This window comes from Balearica regulorum, chromosome 5 (genome assembly GCF_011004875.1).
Source record: "Balearica regulorum gibbericeps isolate bBalReg1 chromosome 5, bBalReg1.pri, whole genome shotgun sequence".
Taxonomy (NCBI): domain Eukaryota; kingdom Metazoa; phylum Chordata; class Aves; order Gruiformes; family Gruidae; genus Balearica; species Balearica regulorum.
Window position 1 is genome coordinate 20,196,252 of NC_046188.1, and position 19,329 is coordinate 20,215,580.

Here is a 19,329-nt window from a genome sequence, read left to right on the forward strand (position 1 = left end):
GGTCAAACTGAGCAACTGTGCCACAAGGTGTTGCAAAACTGAGATACACACAAAGGGGATCAACCACAGAGGCTTCTTCTGATCCTGGATCCTTTCTAATCTATTTAGAAATGTGTCTGGAGCCTCCAAGACACATATGAAAAAAAATATTAAGTGTAAGTAAGTGTAAAGTAACTATAGATTTCTGTAGTTTATTGGTTAGCAAGTAAGCTGGAAGCTCTGTCCTCAATGGGAAGTTTCAGAGATGCATCACTTCTACGAAAACGTGACTGTAGTAAACAGCTGAGTTCTTAAATTATTCAGTATCATAAAATGGTTTCTATTGGGAAAGAGTTCTAGCCCACTTCAAACTCAAGGCGTAATCACATATGTTCAAATTGTATAGAATAAGTTTATGGTGCCACTCTGATCAGATGTTGTAAATCCTTCTGCTTTAATTTCTGAGCAAAACAGCAAAGCCACTTTGGGAATAAGTTTAGAGAATGCAGCTCAAGTGACTGTATTTTAACTGTAATCTGATTTAGGTCTGATATTGATATATGAAATGAATCAATCTGGTTTCAAAGAAATTACAGGCCAGTGACAGCTGCACCGTGGTAAGATTACAGCAGGGATTTGGTTTAAAATGAACCGAGCATCCTTAAAGCCTGCATATGGTACCATTATACGAGTGGAAGCTGAGGAGTCCGGCCTCATCCTGCCATTGCTAACACTGGCAACAGAGAGTGGAGTAGCGTGATGCTGAGATACCTGAATTATTTGGAGGCGAGCCAGCTTTGATTCAGATGCCTTGGTAGCTTGACGCAGTGGTAGGGCTAATAAGTCCGGCTGGAAGTCAGGGCTTATTAGCTCTGATGTACTGCTAAGGTTGCATGGGCTATAGAGTGTTTCAGTCCCAAGCTGGGAGGTCCATTGTTGTGCTTGGCGTATGAGTGGCTTTGACCTCAGCTATCTAGTATGCTTGGGCTGAAGAACGATTCATGCTGAAATTTGTGAAGCTTCCAGGCTTTAAGAACATTTTCAGAAGTGATAGTTTTGTGAATCCTTGTAAATAATATGGGTCTGCTTATGGTGGTGAGCCAAAGAGCATAGTGGTTTGCAAAGCATTTTCTGTTTCTGTCAATACCAGGCAGGCCAGGTAGTGATCACTGATCATTAACAGTTCAATTTCCTAGCACTATTAATACTCTTACTGTTATGATTTAAGGACATAAATCACTGCCAGGGTCTCTCACCAAACACCACCTTGTGTAATTTATATTCTAACTAGTCAATATTTTCATGTTCTTATTGCATAAATGGTTTTCTGTATCCTTCTGAAATTTTTGCATATGCAACTGGCCTGTCCAGTTCTAGAGATAACAAGTGAAGCAAACTCTTGAGGTGGCTTGTGTATGGATGGACTAAACGCACACTTCCAGACAAGAACAATCACATCTGTGTGAATAACGTGGTTTATGCAGGAGTCTTGAAAATGGTATTTAGGAAAGTTGTATATGAATATCAAGGTCATACCCTTAGGAATTTGATTTTGAATAAGATTTTTTGTACTTTGTATTTCAGTGGCTGTTCCCTCACCGGTGCCAGCTTGTGAACCTGAGCCCAAAACTAACGGGCATTACCCAGCTCCACGACTCTCTGTTTCCTCCCGAGCCACTGTTGTTGCTACCATGGAAGCCCCTTCTCAAGGTCTGCAAACGGTCATGAAGTGGAAAACAGTTGTGGCCATCTTTGTCGTGGTGGTGGTTTACCTGGTGACGGGAGGACTCGTCTTCCGTGCCCTGGAGCAGCCCTTCGAAAGCAGGCAGAAGAACACAATCGCGCTAGAGAAGGCTGACTTTCTTCGGGAGCACGTTTGTGTAACCCAGCTAGAGCTGGAGACGCTGATTCAGGTAGGCCATACGAAGAAGACAGTACTTCTTGGAAGTTGGGATAAACAGTTTGGTCGTTCCTTGATCAGCTGAGTTGGTGAGGAACAAAATTGTTCACAGAGCCCTTGCACTTGGCAGTGTGAAGAGCAGGCTCTTTCCCAGTCATTTTAAAGTCCAGGAAACAGAAACTATGTCTCCAAAATGTTGAAAACAGAGGTTGAATGTATTCACTAGAATAATGAAAAATGTTTGCAAAGAAAATCAGAACTCAGTATCTGGAAGAAATTTTTGTGAGAGTTGACAGATTTGCAAGACATTTACCCATCATCTCTGTAAATTTTCAAATGATACTAAGTTCTTAATTCTTCCTCCAAAATTAAACACAGCAACAAGGAGTAGGCAAACAGAAAATGATAGGTGGGAATTTGGAAATAAATATTCAGCCAGCAATTCTGAAATTGCTGGTATATTAATTTATAGGTTTACTATTTCTATATTTAGGTAAACGACTGATGATGAAGTATACAATTAAAACCAGAAAATAACTGGCATTTAGGAACTACAGAATTTTTACTCTGGTCTAGTATGCAAAGGTTTAGAATCATTTTTGAAGGAAATAAATATCAAGTATGTAGGGATAAGTGGCAAATGGAATAACATGCAAGAAAGGTCTATCAAGGATAGAGTTAGCTTTTGTTCATTAAAACTCTAGACAAGGGAAGTATTATAGATCTTACAAGACTTCAGTAGAGTATCTTCTAGGATCTCATGTAGAATCCTATCAGCCTGGAGAAAAAAGAGATTAGATAAGAAATGTGAGATACCTAAGGAATATATTCCAAAGTTGAAATTCAACCTCATATTTCAGACCTGAATTTGTGTCGGAGCCTTCCAAGAGCACAATGTGTTTTCCTCTGGCGTGTCACACCAGGGCTCCATTGTGATTTCAGCCTGTTTGAACGAACACAGAGCTATCCTCTGGATTCTTGTGTCCATCCACCCAACTATGTTATAAAACCCTTTATACAAGTGAATAAAATTTATAAGCTTAGTATTTCTTTTAAGCAGCTGTTCAACTATCTAATTGCTGTGATGGAAAAAGCATTCTCCTACATTTCAGCCTAAACTTGCTCAATTTCCTCGTACTTGGTCTTCCACAGACATCATCCCATGCTTAATTGATTCCTCTCCCTTGCTCACATGTGTAGACAGGAATGCTCTTCTGTGTCTCCTAAGCAAAACTATTTCTGTTTCTTTGCAGACAGATGTGGGCTCTCCCTGCTTGTGCTCTGTGTTCACCGAAGCCAGGCCAGTTCTGAGTCAGAAGCTGTGTACCTGTGCCTTTGGACAGCCTGGTACTGTAGCTAAGAAGCCAAACCTGCTTCAGCAGGAAGCAGTATTGTGCTGATGTGACTGTACAGCTTTTGGATCAGGGCTGGCTTGGATCACATCCTTCATCTGTCAGCAAAAGACAGGTGAACGTTTGGTTGGCAGGGTGAATTCTGTTCAGGGATATTGGTTTAGATGTTATTCTCTTGGCAGTGTTGCAGAGATCTGTATTTCCCTCAGCTCCTTAGGTATAATGTGTGGTGGCTGATTAAAGGATTTTTAAAAAACACTAAAAGCAAGAAGCTTGTATTCCCTTGATGGGAATGTCACTATTAAAAGATATGCAAAATGCTTTCTTTTTTAGCAGAAAGCAGAAAACATAATAGGTACACAAGCAAAGTACCTCAACAGGTTGGTAGACTCCTACATACCGACTGCAGTACAAAGATTTCTAAATAGCCCCTATTTTCTAGCCTAAGCTGTATACCAGTTTTAATTCTTTATTTTACACAATATTTTTCCTTCTTTCTCCTCAAAAGTGGTGACACTAAAGTAAAAACCAGGCATACTGTGTCATTAGAAGGCAGATACTCTGAACAAATCTTATCATCTCCTGAGATTTCAGTATGTCCTCAGGCATTACACTGGGTAACTGGAAATCATTTTGCAAAGGTAAATTAAATGGGTTTAGCAGCTTTGCATGTGAATATCTTAAGGCCACGTGATGTCAGATATTGAAATAGATTTGTCAATAAAGAACAAGTTCCTTTGGATTCTTCTGTATGTCTGGGGGTGAAACTGGCTCCAGGGAGATAGTTGGGTATGCTGATATAGAAAACTCTGATTGTAACTGACTTGCACAGAAGAACAGTGACCTACTGCTTGAAGATAATGTCAGAGGGTTAACGTAGTGTTTTCATGCCTTCATGTTGATGATCTCAAAAGTGACATCTCCCTGGCTGGCACAATGCATTTCTGCATTGCACCAAATGCTGCACCTGCCTTTACAGCTGTGATTTCAGACTGATGTGGCAACCTCCATGAGTCTTGGCTGCTGTGCTCTGTGCAGCCAGCACCTGGCTACTGCTAAGGGAGCTATTTATAATTAATGTTATTTGACTACCTGAAAGCCTTTAGGTGAACACAGATCATACTCTCCATAATGACTGCATTGATTCAGCTCTGTGCTTTGGAGAGTATGGAAAAAATACAAAAAGAGAGACCTTAGAACTGGCTCGTTTCCTTTTAGTGTGGGAGTGGCTCTGGCACAATATTTTAAGGAGAATAGGAAAGGAGTGTCATGGTCTTTACAGGACTAATGATTGAAAAATTTATCCCTTTGCCTAAATTTCAGTCTTTCAAAGGATTCTCCTTTGGAAAACCTATAAGGAAGATGCACAGCACTGTATGAAGAAACTGTTAAAATTTAGTGTGGATGAGACATCCTTTCCAACTTGATCTCCAATAACCCATTGCAAATATTAGCACTGGTAGCATAAATGTGAATTGCTGAATCCAGACTGTGAAGTTCATTCGTAGACTTCAGAAGTAATATAGTGATGAAAGCAGTGCAAATCCCTAGGAATATTCAAAGTATTTTAAATTTGTATTTATCATCTGTTGGGTTTTGGTTCAGGTCTGTCTAATACTAACGCAATGTCAGATATTTTTTGCTTAGCAATAGCAAGTATTTCACAATGCAGTCTATATTGTCCAAAGTCACCTGAAGTGGAAGTTCTTAACCGTACATTTTTAAAGCCCATTTCTGCTTCTGAAGACATTTGTTGCAGTGAAGCATGTTCATTATTTAATGCCTTATGTGATCTACAGCTTGGTGAATGGTGAATACCAGAATAAGAAAATGATAAGATCATGTGTTCTATCTTGACACTTTTGAGTTTTCAAAGTTAGAGAGAAGTGAAATCTAGAATATGCTAAAAGGCAATGAGACTTCTGGTGCTTCAAGTACATTTAGCTGTATTGTACCCATTTGAACAAATAGCAGAAGGCAGTAGGACTCAAGTGACTGGGCATACGCTTGAAAAGAAAAATAACATTGGTAGTTATGCCTGCTAACATTACAAAACCTTTTTTTTGTTCATATATGTCATAGCATAAGTTTATTAGTAGCTGGGGTCAAAAAGAAGTCATCTTGCCTTTGTAGTAATGCACACTTAGAGTGTATAATGGGAAGGTTATGCCTCTCAGGAAGATCAGACGTTATCTATCATTAGGAGAGGCAGGCAGGAAGACCATCAATGTGTTTTGGCAAAGTAATTCTTATGGACCTGATAAGGGGATTCATATTCTGTTTCTGTGTAGCCTGTGCACTGTGTATGAGTAAAAACTTTTCTAATGAGCCCTGCTTTCATAATAAGCCCTGTGCAATGACGTAAGATAGAGTGGCTTGCTACTGTAAGAAGTTACTTAGGTTATTGGCGGGCTGCTTTCTTTTTCCTTTTCCTTTAGGGTTTAATTTAGGAGTGTGAGTGATTATAATATTAAAAAAAAAATCACCCTCCAGGGAACTAAGTCATATTATCAATGTCCACTAATGACTACAGCAACTCATTAGAGTTAGACTGTAATCTGGAAATAAGCTAGTCAGGCTTTCCTGGCTAATTATGATAGTAAGAGTTCATATTTTGCATAGGCACTTTTCATTAGTGTTCTGAACTACTTTTGCCCTGAAGGTAAGCAAGAAAGGGAACATCCTGTATGTTTCAGTTTTCAGCTACTTGACAGGTTCGCTAGTGCCATAAGTCAGCTTGTCTTTTCAGGAAGTTTCCTTGTAAAATGAGGAGAACCTGGATGGCTTTCATGTGCTAGAAGAAAGCTCTAGGTGGAGAAGAAAAAAAAAAAGTTTTTGAGTTAACTATGGGGAAGACTTGCCTGTTGCTGAAGACAGGAAAAGACTGTGAAGAAAAACAAAGGCACATATCTGATTATTGAACCTGCCTGTGCCTCTGGAGGTTGTCTTCTATATGTCCCAACTTCCCTTCTGCCCCTGATCTTTATTTGACCTTATTCCCCCTAAAAGGATATGAAAAAAGAATTCAGATCTCTTGGGTCCTCTCTAAGTTGATGCAGGCACCCTAGTTTGTGACTTCAGTCCAGAGATACTCCAGGGAGACAGACTGAGCCTAGGATGCTGCAGAAGTCTGCAGCTGTCCTGTAGCTATGTTGCTTCCAGAACTTAACTAAGAAGTTTGCAGGGACCTATGCCCTTTGGACTTAGATCTCTGTGCGTGTCCCTTGTTGCATGCTGTAGATCTACCTTCAGACACAGTGTATGCATGACAATCAAATCGCTATAAGTGTAGGTAGATCACTGTCTGGCTGATTGTCACCTTAAGGCCTTTATGGGACAAGCAGAAATATTTAAGGGATGGGCGTTCCTACTTATTACTTTTGATTATACCTGAACAAAAATTTCTGGCCTTGGTCCTTTGAAAATGCTGTTGTGGAAAAGTGAATAAATGGGAATTTATAATGAGGATCCCTTAATCACTGTATGAGGGGTAGTAAGAATAAGTAGAGAGGTAGGGAGTATAGAGAAAAGTTATTAAGGAATTAGTCTTTAAAAGCTGCTTGCTAATGAGAAGCATCCTAATAATCCTAATAGAGAAACATCAGAGCATGAAAGGCAATTGAAACAACTTTTTGTATGCTTGATAGGAATCTGCTTGGAAAAGAATTGTAGAGGGAGATAATCATTATTGGATTAGCATGATCTGTGGAATGGAACTAGAAAAAAGATGACAAGAATTTTCTTTTCTTATCAAATTCCTATCCTTGGTTACACACAGGGTACAGCCTTTGAGTAGCTCAGCACTCAAGAACGGTATTATGCTTGTCCTTGGAAAAGATTTGTCTTCTTCATGCTTGGGATCTTACTGGAGAAATTAAAGAAACATGAACAAGTGAACCGGATAAAAGCCTTTCTTCCCAGAGAAACCAGAAACAGTCTGTTTGGTTCCTGTCTCATCAGCTGCACTAGCTCCCAGCTATCTTGTTGCCTGTGGGCATAACTCTAGAATTTTCTTGATATAATTGTCTTAATTAGTGTTCAAGGTACGCAATACATTAATGAAGGCTGGCATGTACTCATTCACACACCAAGGAGGATCAGATGTGTGAGTATCCAGGCAGTGAGGGCCACCTGCACCCCGGGGGACAGGGAGTTGGCAGCTGTGGACCTCACCACTGCCAGCCAGGGAGCATGGCTGGCCAGGGGCAGCCAGGGGCATCTCCCAGCCCAGAATATCAGGCACCTCCCTGGGGACGGGCTGAGGCTGGGCCAGGATATCAATCAGCCCACGGGTCAGGCCCCAGCTTGGTGGAGCCTGTGGCTGGGCAGGGCAGGGCTGTGGGGAGCTGGAGCTCGAGCTCACCACTTGTATGGCATCACTGGGGCAGGGACTGAGGCGGTGAAACCCCAGTAGTTTCTATTTGGTATAAGGAGAATATAATTGATTTTATTCCTAGAGAAGAGATATGATCTCAATCTTATGTTGTGGAGGGGAACTCTTGACACCTGGTGAGACAAGTTAGTGTTCACTATACTTCTCTTCGGACTTTGAGTCCTATATATTAACAACTGGACAGGCCAGGGTTGGCCCATGTCTCAGCTTTTAAATATTGCTGCCTGAATATCAACAGGTGGAACTGATAAAGCCTGTTCCAGACTGAGATAGAGTCTGGATTGCACTCTCTTTGGGAATACAGGATTCAGTTGTCCCAGTATCACCACATATGCTGGGCTTTTGCTGTGGAGTTTGCCTTCAGTCCCATATGCAGATTCACCAGGCATTCATGTCTTTTTGGTTACAGAGGGACTGTAGTGTGCTGATACCAAAGGGGCCAATAGAAAAATACACATCTATACAATGATAGGGAACCAAACTGAAAATTGTGATCAGAAATATATGTTTTTAAAAAAATAATATTGAGTACTTGGATTTACTTTGGTAGTTCTGTCATTTCCTTTACTCCTATCTGCCTATTGGCTTTAGAACACATCCATTACTTGAACCGCAAGAAAGATAATTTCAGCCCTTTGAGGTATTCTAAGTTATTGTCTTCCCTGAATGGGTGGCATTTCAAAAGATAAATTACCATAGATTAATAATTATTCATTAAAGAAGAATGTTTTCTGAATTCTTAAAAATATTGAAAAATTATTATGCACTGTGCATGTAACTCCTCTTGAGAAGGAAGAAGGGATCAGGAAAGGATTAAGTGTGAAACACCTATGGGTACTTTGATGATCTGTTATTTCTGATGATATTTCAACTATAAAAATACCTGAAACTACTAGTTTAAAATATCATAAATGTGGAAGGTCTGGTTCTTTCCCTACTCCGAGATAACCTGAGGATGCAGCTCTTTGGGTCGTGCTGCAAAGCCTATCTGAAGTTTCACAGATGGGAAACTGTTGTAAAATTTCATAGTCTGTGTGAACTGGGAGAGTCTTGCCAGTGATAGTGTCCTTGTTTGAATTTTCTGTCAGTCTTCATCTAGCAGGATACTTCTGTGTAGGTGGACTTGTGGTGGTCATAGTAAGGCATCCTTTACTCATTGCATGACCTGAAATTGCATGTATAAGTCCTGCTAACTGCAGGGCTGCTCTGCTCTTACTGCTCCCTTTCTGTTGTCCATCGCTATATGCAAAATAATATGTATTAAGAGATAGCACTGGGATAGTTGGATATTTATAAATGAATGATGTCAGTCAAGCTTTAAAGAAAAAATGAATTTGCTCTGGATAAGAAGAGAGCCTGAGAAGCTCACAGCTGCCTAAGGCAATGGGATGCTCCTTCACTTCAGGGGTTAGTGCTTAGCCTTAATAGACTTGCTAAACTGTGTAAACTCAAATGTGATTAAAGTGTTGTAATTAGCTTGCTGACATTCACACACTCAAGGGGAAGGCAAGCAGCATTCCTTGGCAGAAGTAACATGCCAGGGTAGCTGACAGTGTGTCATGGCCTATTTAAACAGGCAACCTGTCTGTTATGCTGATTTACGTTCTTCTGGGTAAACAAACAAATGATCTGTGCTTTCACACCACCTGCAATATGCCAGCAACTGGTACAGAAGCCCTTTCAAAGGGTTTGGTCCTAAACACTTCCTTTCTCTATATCCCTGTTTCTTGAGGTATGGACAGGTGCTGAGGAACCCTGGATTTCTGCCCACATGAAATGCAACCAGTCCAGTCTGGAGCTTGGTCATGCTGTAATTTCACAAGCAGCTTAGCCTGGCATGTAGCAGCTCTACTGTTAAAAAAGGCTGTCCCGTACTGATCTCTTTAGATATACCTGGCCTCTGTTCTTGCCCTTGTGCCTCTTCTCCCACCCATTTCCCTTTTTGTAGGGCAATGTGGTGAATAACTAAAAACTGGGGAGGAGATTAGCTGAAACTCGCCCAAGGAAAAAAAATGTGGTAGAGGAACATTTGTGATGATGAAGTGATCTTGAAATACAGGCAAAAAATTTGTGAGGAAAAGTGCAAAATGGAAGGAGAAGAAAAGAAAAAAATGTGATAAATGAGCCATCAGAGGGAAGAGGTGAATGGGCAGAAAAGTGTATCATGAAAGCTAGGGATAGAACAGGTGTTAAATGCATGTATTTAAAAGTCAATCCTAAAAGCAGAAGAAAATATGAGGTTATAGAGAAGATCAGGAGAGAAATCATAGACATGAACAGCTGAGAAGTGGGGCAATGGTAAAATAGAATGGTTAACCTTGCTTTGCACATGGACTGTATACAAAAAGGTGAAATAATAAAATCACAGTGACAATTCATAGATCATAAGTCAGAGGGAAAAGAGTGGTGGTTAAAGAAATGGAATAAGAAAAGTCAAAACAAATTTGTATCGGTAGGTGGGAATTCTATGTTGAACAAAGTCAAAGAAAGAGACGATGTAAGAGGCAGCACTTTGCCTGTCCTGTTGAGCCTGGCAATAAGTTCACTGAAATAATCAGGGCTAAAGGCTGGTGACAATATTTGGGAGGAGGAGCAAATATCAGAGAGAGAGAAGGGGAAGACCTGGCAGTAGCGTGAGTAGCATGGTAACAGCAGCATGAAGTGAGATTGGAACAGAATGGGAGAAAGGCAAAGAGTTGGAAATGGTAAGAGGGAGAAAGAGAGAAGCTTGGTTCTTTTTCATTGGTTTTATGGAAATTAATCTCAGTTGGGAACATTTGGGAAGGGGAGGCTTACTTTGAAAGGCAGTCATTTTAGCTGCTGTTCCAGAGTGAGATCTGAATTTCTCTATGATGGGCAATAGATTGCATGAGATCTACAAGCAACTAGAGAATATGTACCAAAGGGCATCTCAAAAGTGAACTTAGAGCAATTCAGCTGAATGTGCCAGATGCTGATGAGAGACTTCTTTCTGTACTTTGGAGGCTGATGTATTTAGCTCTATCTTCTTCTGGACTGTTAACTGCAATGAAAGGCAAATGTATATGTCCCCATGACATATGGTGCATTTTTAGAAATTCCCAAGCGAACGTTCAGCAGGCTGATAAGTCTGCCTGGTTTGATTCAGTACTGTGTGAGGCATAGGACAGTGACCTGGAAGCAGTAGAGCTACCTCAGCTTCTGTTCTGGATTTAGTTCATTCAAGCACTAGCTGGGAGTCTCTGTACCATGCCATATTTGTGGACAACTGGGAAGTCCTAGCTGATCACAAAGTTGTTTCATGATGTTTCCATAGCTATCCTATTTGTTAATTTCAAATGGGATATATATATATCTCCTATTTTTTCTTTAGTTAGCATAAAATATAAATAACTTAATCAATTATTAATTGTCTGGGAATTAAAATCCTTGGCTGACTTCACGACAATTATTTGTATTTACCACCCTTCTTGCTGCTTCTAACATCAGCTGTTCCCATTGGGGAATTTTTCCTTTGGCAGTTATCGCTACAAGAACGATATTTATGGATCTCTTTGTGGTGTCGGTCCTCTGCTTCTCAATTGCTTTGTATCTTCTGTCATTTCTCTCTTTCTTCCACCTCAATAGCTATTTAGTTCAGTCATATATTCAGCTCTTGTGCACACTATACTCTGAACAGGTATTAAAAAGTTTAAATTTAAGCTGTTCCCATGGTCCTAGAAATTTCCCTTTGGACCCTATACCGACTTGCATAGGATATAATAAGGCATGCATAAGGCTGATTTGTTGTCTCTTTCTTTGCAGCATGCTATTGATGCTGATAATGCAGGAGTCAGTCCCATAGGAAATTCCTCTAACAACAGTAGTCATTGGGACCTTGGAAGTGCCTTTTTCTTTGCTGGAACAGTCATCACAACAATAGGTATGTTTACCATTTATCTTTTAAAATACATAGTCACACTGAGACCTGGATAATGAAATAAATTAGAGGAAGTAGATCACAAAGAAATAAAGTGGCTGAACTGTATTTCACTTCTCAGAAGGCATGCCTCTGGTATGTGTCAAGGGCATTGAGCCTCTGGGCAAATATCAGAAGCTGTTGACACAATTAGGGTAGGATAGCAATGCCGAACTGAAAACAAGTAGCACTGATGTAGCTAAGGTTTTATAACCGTGTTCTTGATGTAGCTGCAATTGGTCTTAATTTTCACTAAAAAGATCAAGAACCAGTACCCAATGAAATAACTATTCTATAGTTGTTGGGAATTTGGATTTTAATATTATAGATGAATTTACCGATAAATGTAACTTTCTTCCTAAGTATATCAATTAATTTTGGCTTATGCTCTGAAATTTGATATAAGTAATTCTTCTCATTCCTTGTAACTGGAAATGTATTCACAGAAGTATCACATCCTTTTTAAAATCCTTACTTGCTTTCATATTAATAATTGGAAGGAATTCCATGAATTGTACATTGTGTAAAAATTTTTTTTTTCCATTATAGAATTTGTGGCCTTGAAATATTGACACATTTCTCTGTTTTAGATGAAGGGTATACTGAACTGCTCCATTTACTTTTCTTAAATCACTAATTTTAGTAAGTTCATTATTCAGGCCCTTATTATCTGTCCCCCCTATACATTGTGTCCAATGTATTTAGTCTCTTGATCTCTGAATGCTGGCCTTAGATATGCTAAGGTTTTTATCCTCTCCTCTGTGAGCCAGTTCCTCTCTTGAAGGTTGTTCAAGCAGCTGGAATTTCAGAAGATGATCTGAAGGAAAAAAAATGATAAACTGATAACATTGATGATAAAGTTAATCTGCTGATAATTATACAGGGGTTTTATAATTCTAAGCTTGATTTCAGTGCTGTCATGGTTAGAGGTCAAGAGATCTGATCATTTGGAAATCACTGGCAAATTGTTGCTTAATATTTGCATTGTCTTTGAGTATTCTTCCGATTTAAATATTGGATAAAGTGCTTCTCCGTATTACAATTGTGATGCACACACTGGTGACTGTATAGACAAAGAATCTGACAATCATGTAACCCTTCATTAAAGTGTGAGAATCTGACTGAATTCTGCAAGCTCTTTATGCACGTAACACAACAAAAAAAAAATCCTGTGGCACTTACAAGACTTGCTTTGGTGATCATCTCAGACAGTGGAGTCTGTGCCTTTGGCTCTGCCTTTTCTTTGTTGTCAGAGTGAGGGCGAAAGAGTGATTGTAGAGAGCACACTCCTCCCTGTGTTCCTCTATATACTAAGCTACGTTACCATGTATTTTTGACGGTAGCATAAAACCAGTGGGTGGCAAGAAAGAAAACATTTCTGAATCAAATGTAAGAAAACCCTCCCTTAATATTTGTTTACTCAATAGACCCAAGTGACAAGCTTTTAAATTACTCATTAAAATAAATGCCACTATGTAGGCATAGTTTATGTAGGCATATTCATTGGCATCTGCTATTTAAATAACTTATTGAAAAGAACTTGGATTTTTGCCCATATTTGCTTTAAATTCTCCATGAATGAGATTTTTATAGGCTGCATAAAGTCTACGTATTATGTCTGGGCATGAAAATGATTTTATTTTATCCACCAGGGCCCTGTTAGGGCTCCTCTTAGGCAGACACTCCGCAGACTACCTGGTCAACCTCAGTCCACTGGCCTGTGGAGTCTGAATTTTCTTGGACTTTTAGGAGAAGCCTGGGATCACGGATGCAGCCATGAAAAGGACTTTGGGTTGCGGAGAGGCAGTGTTGTGTGTCAGCATAGTCCTTTCACCATCCCATGACAGAGAGATATACCCAGTGCCAGCATCACAATCCTAACAGGATTAGGACCTGGGACTCCAGCCTTAATTCCCAAGGACCAGGAGGAATTGCTGTAGATGAAGCAGACACTCTCTTAGATCTCCATCTCTCTCAATGCTCTGTGTTTCCACTTTATTTCATCAGTGATTTGTGATTGTGTGATTATTTTCAATATTCAGATAATTATGTATAGTCAGAATACAAATCTCTATAACATTTCAATTAATATACGTGATCTTAAATAAAAAGGTGCAAATATTACTGCCACAATTCTTGTTTCTTCTCTTTATCATTAACATTTTAACAGAAATACCATGGCTACTGGAGTCATAATGCTCTGTGTAGATTCCTAAGGTTAAATTCACGAGTGGTGCAGGGAAGGGAAGAAGTGCCTGAACAAACTGTGGTGACTGCATGTAATTTACTGCATAGGACAGGGGGAGAGCTGCCTTTCTGCCACTATCAGATATTCCCAATATTTTATCTGCAGTTACAAGGCTGGGAATCAAAACCAAACATGGCCAAACATGCTTGGACTACAATGAGAGTTTTCAGGATATGCAGCTGGATAATTATGTCTTAGTCAGAATCTGTCATCTTTTCAACAGTCCCAGGTTACCTTAACAGAGGATGGAAGGAAGTCATGTATGCACCTTTATTACAGCATCAGTAATGATTTTTAAATATAAATGGAGTAGGATCTTCAGAGGGAAGGCTTAAAAACTATATAAAAGCTATTAAAAAACTTTTGGAATGCAAATGTTAGGCTCTTTATTTTCAAATTGAAAGGGGAACTGAAGAAAGAGTTCAAGGGCAGATTCATGCAGTGTGGGTACAGTTTGGAGGCCACAGTGTAACTAGTCAGTGTGATGAGGAGCTGACAAAATGATGAGCTAACCACTGAAAATGATTCTTGTCAGGTGGATCACACTCCCATCAAGAGCATGCAGCACGCAGGCACCAGGCCAGCACAGGGGGATTTTTGTACCATGATAAGTCAAGCTAGATTAATTAATTAAACAACAACTTTAGGTAGGACCTGAGTCTATAGAAAATATGAGTAAATGAGGCTACAGGGGGGTAGCTCATTTGGGAAATGACATCATACCGTGGAAAGTCTGTAAAGAGGAATTACATGTGGAGTAAAGGTATACGTGCAGAAACAGCAATTTTCCTAAAACCATTAGTTTTTCTAAAAAGCCATGTATAAGTTCTGACAGTCTGACAATTGTTTTTCTCCTCAGGGTATGGGAACATTGCCCCAAGCACTGTTGGAGGCAAAGTTTTCTGCATCTTGTATGCCATCTTTGGGATTCCACTGTTTGGCTTCTTGCTGGCTGGGATTGGAGACCAACTTGGAACCATCTTTGGGAAGGGTATTGCAAGGGTGGAAAAGGTTTTCAGAGTAAGTTCACTGTCAGTTTTTTGCTTATATTGTATAACTTTCTTTTAATTCTGTTGCTATTATCTGCAGTCCTTTTTACATGTTAGGCATCATGAAATATTTACATGTCTATTTGAGATGATGTTTAATGTCTTTAGTGGCCTCTGTAGTCAGTGGAGAGAAATGGACTTCTCTAGATAGTGATGCAGGGGTTATAGATCATAGAATCATAGAATGGTTTGGGTTGGAAGGGACCTCAAAGATCGTCTAGTTCCAACCCCCCTGCCATGGGCAGGGACGCCCTCCACTAGACCACGTTGCCCAAAGCCTCATCCAACCTGGCCTTGAAGACTTCCAGGGAGGGGGCATCCACAGCTTCTCTGGGCAACCTGTTCCAGTGCCTTACCACCCTCATAGTGAAGAATTTCTTCCTGACATCTAATTTAAATCTATCTTCCTTCAGCTTAAGGCCATTACCCCTTGTCCTGTCCCTACATGCCCTTGTAAACAGTCCCTCTCTAGCTTTTCTGTAGGCCCCCTTCAGGTACTGGAAGGTTGCTCTAAGGTCTCCCTGGAGCCTTCTGTTCTCCAGGCTGAACAACCCCACCTCTCTCAGCCTGTCTTCACAGGAGAGGTGCTCCAGCCCTCTGATCATCTTCGTGGCCCTCCTCTGGACTCGCTCCAACAGCTCAATGTCTCTCCTGTACTGGGGCCCCCAGAGCTGGAGGCAGTACTCCAGGTGGGGTCTCACCAGAGCAGAGTAGAGGGGCAGGATCACCTCCCTCGACCTGCTGGTCTTTTGATGCAGCCCAGGACACGGTTGGCTTCCTGGGCTGCAAGCGCACACTGCCGGCTCATGTTGAGCTTCTCATCAATCAACACTCCCAAGTCCTTCTCCTCAGGGCTGCTCTCAATCCATTCTCCACCCAGCCTGTAGTTGTGCTTGAGATTGCCCTGACCCATATGCAGGACCTTGCACTTGGCCTTGTTGAACTTCATGGTATTCACATGGGCTGAGCTCTCAAGTCTGTCAAGGTGTCTCTGGATGGCATCCCTTCCCTCCAGCGTGTCGACCACACCACACAGCTTGGTGTCGTCGGCAGATTTGCTGAGGGCGCACTCAATCCCACTGTCCATGTCACCATCAAAGATTTTAAATGGCACTGGTCCCAGTACTGACCCCTGAGGAATGTCACTTGTCACTAGTCTCCACTTGGACATTGAGCTGTTGACCGCAACTCTTTGAGTGCAACCATCCAGCCAATTCCTTATCCACCAAGTGGTCCATATGTCGAATCCATGTGTCTGCAATTTAAACACAAGAATGTCATGCAGGGGGACAGTGTCAAATACTTTGCACAAGTCCAGGTAGATAACGTCAGTTGTTCTTCCCTTATCCACCAATGCTGTAACCTCATCTGTACAAGGCCACCAAATTTATGAGGCAAAATTTGCCCTTAGTGAAACCATGCTGGCTGTCACCAATCACCTCCTTATTTTCCATGCCTGAGCATAGTTTCCACAAGGATCTGCTCCATGGTCTTGCCAGGCACAGAGGTGAGACTGACTGGCCTGTAGTTCCCCAGGTCTTCCTTTTTTCCCTTTTTAAAAATGGGGGTTATGTTTCTCCTTTTCCAGTCAGTGCAATCTTCTCTGGACTGCCACAGCTTCTCAAATATGATGGATAGTGGCTTAGCAACTTCATCCACCAGTTCCCTCAGGACCTGCAGATGCATCTCATGAGGTCCCATGGACTTGTGCATCTTCAGATTCCTTAGATGGTCTCAAATCTGATCTTCTTAGGAGGTTGTTCTTCATTCTCCCAGTCCCTGCCTTTGCCTTGTGCGACTTGGGCAGTGTGGCTAGAGCACTTGCTGGTGAAGACTGACATGAAAAAGTCAGGCTCTGAATTTCCTTCTTGATGCTGTCTCTGGGGAATGTATCATCTCCTAAGCTAGGTTCCTTACAAGGACTGGTTGTAAAACAGCCTTCAAAACAGCACAGGTTGCTTTGGGCATGTATGTCCATTCACTGAAAACAGAGAGAAGGTAGTATAACTTCTGGAGGATGCAGAGTAGCTCCTGACTGTATTACTAATAAAGCCTAGAAGACCTGGAAAGCAGGGTTGATAGAGTGAATGTGAACTTGAGAAGAGAGATGGCTGAGTGATGTGCTTTCATTGCAAGAGGATAGATGTGTTGGAGTAGATCTGCAGCTGCATAATGCTACTGACTGGAATTGTCTTCATGGTATTTATCTGCCCTGCCTACCACGGATACATCCTACACTAGATTTCTATATAGACTTTGTCATATGTAATTTCTCTTCATGTTGCTAGTACCCTCTATTTTTGAGTCTGTATCACCGTAAGCAAATCTTTTGCAAGCAGTGCTGCAGACCTGGCAAATGCTGTTTTGCTAATTTGCCGATGGTTCACTTCAGGGATTCTCTCTTTGAAGCAGAACTTCTAGAAGTGACCTGTGTGATGCTTCCCTTGGAAGCCGCGTAACTGGAGGTATGGAGTGGATGAGAAGCTGTCCAAGCTGATTATTTTAGTAGGCATCTATTTCTAAAACATTCCCACAGATGAGAGCAAATTACTTGTAACTGTTTTTGAAAGGAAGTAATTGAGTATTAGACTGGAGTATGAGCAATTTCCCTTTTGATTAAACTACTGTGAAGTGTCCCAGACCAGCCATAAGGAGTATCTCTCAGGCTAAATGTGGAAAAAGGTGTCTAGTGATTATGGGTGAGTAAGCATGTACACATGCCTGACTGAAGAGCACAAAATGGCCTACATTTTCATGAAATGAAAATAAGGTTATTGGAAGGTGGCTCAGGTTGGATCTGCAAAACCAGAAGTAGCCAAGATGCCTAGTTTCTTTTTTACCTAGCTTCTTATTATTCCTGCTTCACTTCAAAGGAATCTCTGAACCTTCCAGCCTGCTGCTTCCCAAGAACAACTACAATCTTGAAGTCATGATAAGAATCAAGAGTCAGAAAATCTTTGATTAATTGTCAGCTGTAGTATTGGCTTTCTGGGTGACATGGACAAGACCGTTAAAGTGTCAGCATGATAGTTTATGAATAAAATAATACATGCTCTACTTGAAGTATTTTAAGATTCACAGATGAATGCTGATACTAATGTTTCATACAGAATATAGCCCTTTGGCACAGAATGGGAATTCTTTTGGTATTCAAAGTACTCCTTCTTTTTCTTGAGTTAATGCAGTTTCTTGTCGTTTATAACTAGCTAAACTATTTCTTTTCCTCCTTGGTATTTTGTCAGCTTCCAAAGGAATTTAGAAATCTGTGGTCCCCTTGTTTAGCCAAGATATGTATTTATTCCTTTTATTTTGATTCTCATAAATCCATTATATCTGGTCTTTTGTGATGACGTTATACATAATTTCCTTCAATATTCCTAGTAATGATGTTCAGCTATTTGAAATATTCCTGATATAGTTTACAATTTACATGCATCTTAGTAACTCGTCTTAATATCAGTGGTTTCACTTTATTTGATTATTTACATAACATGTGACATATTATATATGATCATTAAAATTTTATACATAATATATATTTTATATTGTTAGCTAATGCCGAATATAATAACCATTATAATTTTAGTAATTATGTAATTTATTATCACATTGTGTTTACATTGTTTGGCTCCATACATGTTCAGACCTAATCAGATGAATCCACACGTGGAATTAACACTTTTTGATTTAATCCTGAGCAGTGAACAAAATTTAGTTCAATGTGTAACTCTTGGTTCTTACTTTGTAACTGACTCCATAATGAACTCAAATTCAGCCTGTTTGTGACTGTAAAGCAACCTGCTACAACCTTTAAAGAGAGGACATAAAAATTAGGAGAATAGTTAGGGGGAAACTGAAAGGAACAAACATAGGCTAAAAAGACACAGAAAAGCATAATAAAACGTTGGGTGGTGTGCCTCAGAAATCTTTTGGAGCTAGCTGAGGCATCACTGAGTGTGTATCAATGATCTAGTGATATAACAAACTGCATTTCCAGAAAGCTTTTGACAAGTTTTCTCATCAAAGGCTATAAGGAAATGAAGCTCTGATGAGGTAAGAGAGAAGGTCTCACACATCGATATATTTTTAAAGGGTAAATGGAGATTAGGAATAGACGGTAGCATTATCAGTGTGATTCTACTGGAGTCCTTGCTGGAATCTTACTGTTTTAACAGAGATGGCCTGGAATGTTCAGACAAGAAGATGAATATGCAGGTGACTGTCTGCAAATAATGTCTCTATATATTTCAGGATAGCTAAAATGGAAGCTGCGAAAGCATAAGATGATAAATGGAATCCAGTGTTGGTGATACAAAATAATGCGTATTTCTTAACTTTGAGGAAAGAAATCCTAATATAGTCAGTCATACAGGGATAGCATCAAATTTCACTAGTCCAAAAGGGACCTGGGATTACTATGGATGGTTGTCTGAAAATAAGACTGTGAAATTTAGCAGCAGTTAAAAAGGGA

At 40.3% G+C, this 19,329-nt stretch overlaps 1 protein-coding gene across 3 annotated transcripts in view; it reads left to right on the forward strand.

The window, feature by feature from the left end:
* KCNK10 (potassium two pore domain channel subfamily K member 10) overlaps positions 1-19,329 on the forward strand; it is a 78,285-nt gene that overhangs the window by 26,035 nt on the left and 32,921 nt on the right. For all 3 annotated transcript variants that reach the window (XM_075753745.1, XM_075753744.1, XM_075753743.1), the window contains 3 exons: positions 1,564-1,892; positions 11,408-11,525; positions 14,669-14,829. In XM_075753745.1, the coding sequence (XP_075609860.1) occupies positions 1,564-1,892; positions 11,408-11,525; positions 14,669-14,829 (608 nt within the window). The remainder of the gene's footprint in view (positions 1-1,563; positions 1,893-11,407; positions 11,526-14,668; positions 14,830-19,329) is intronic.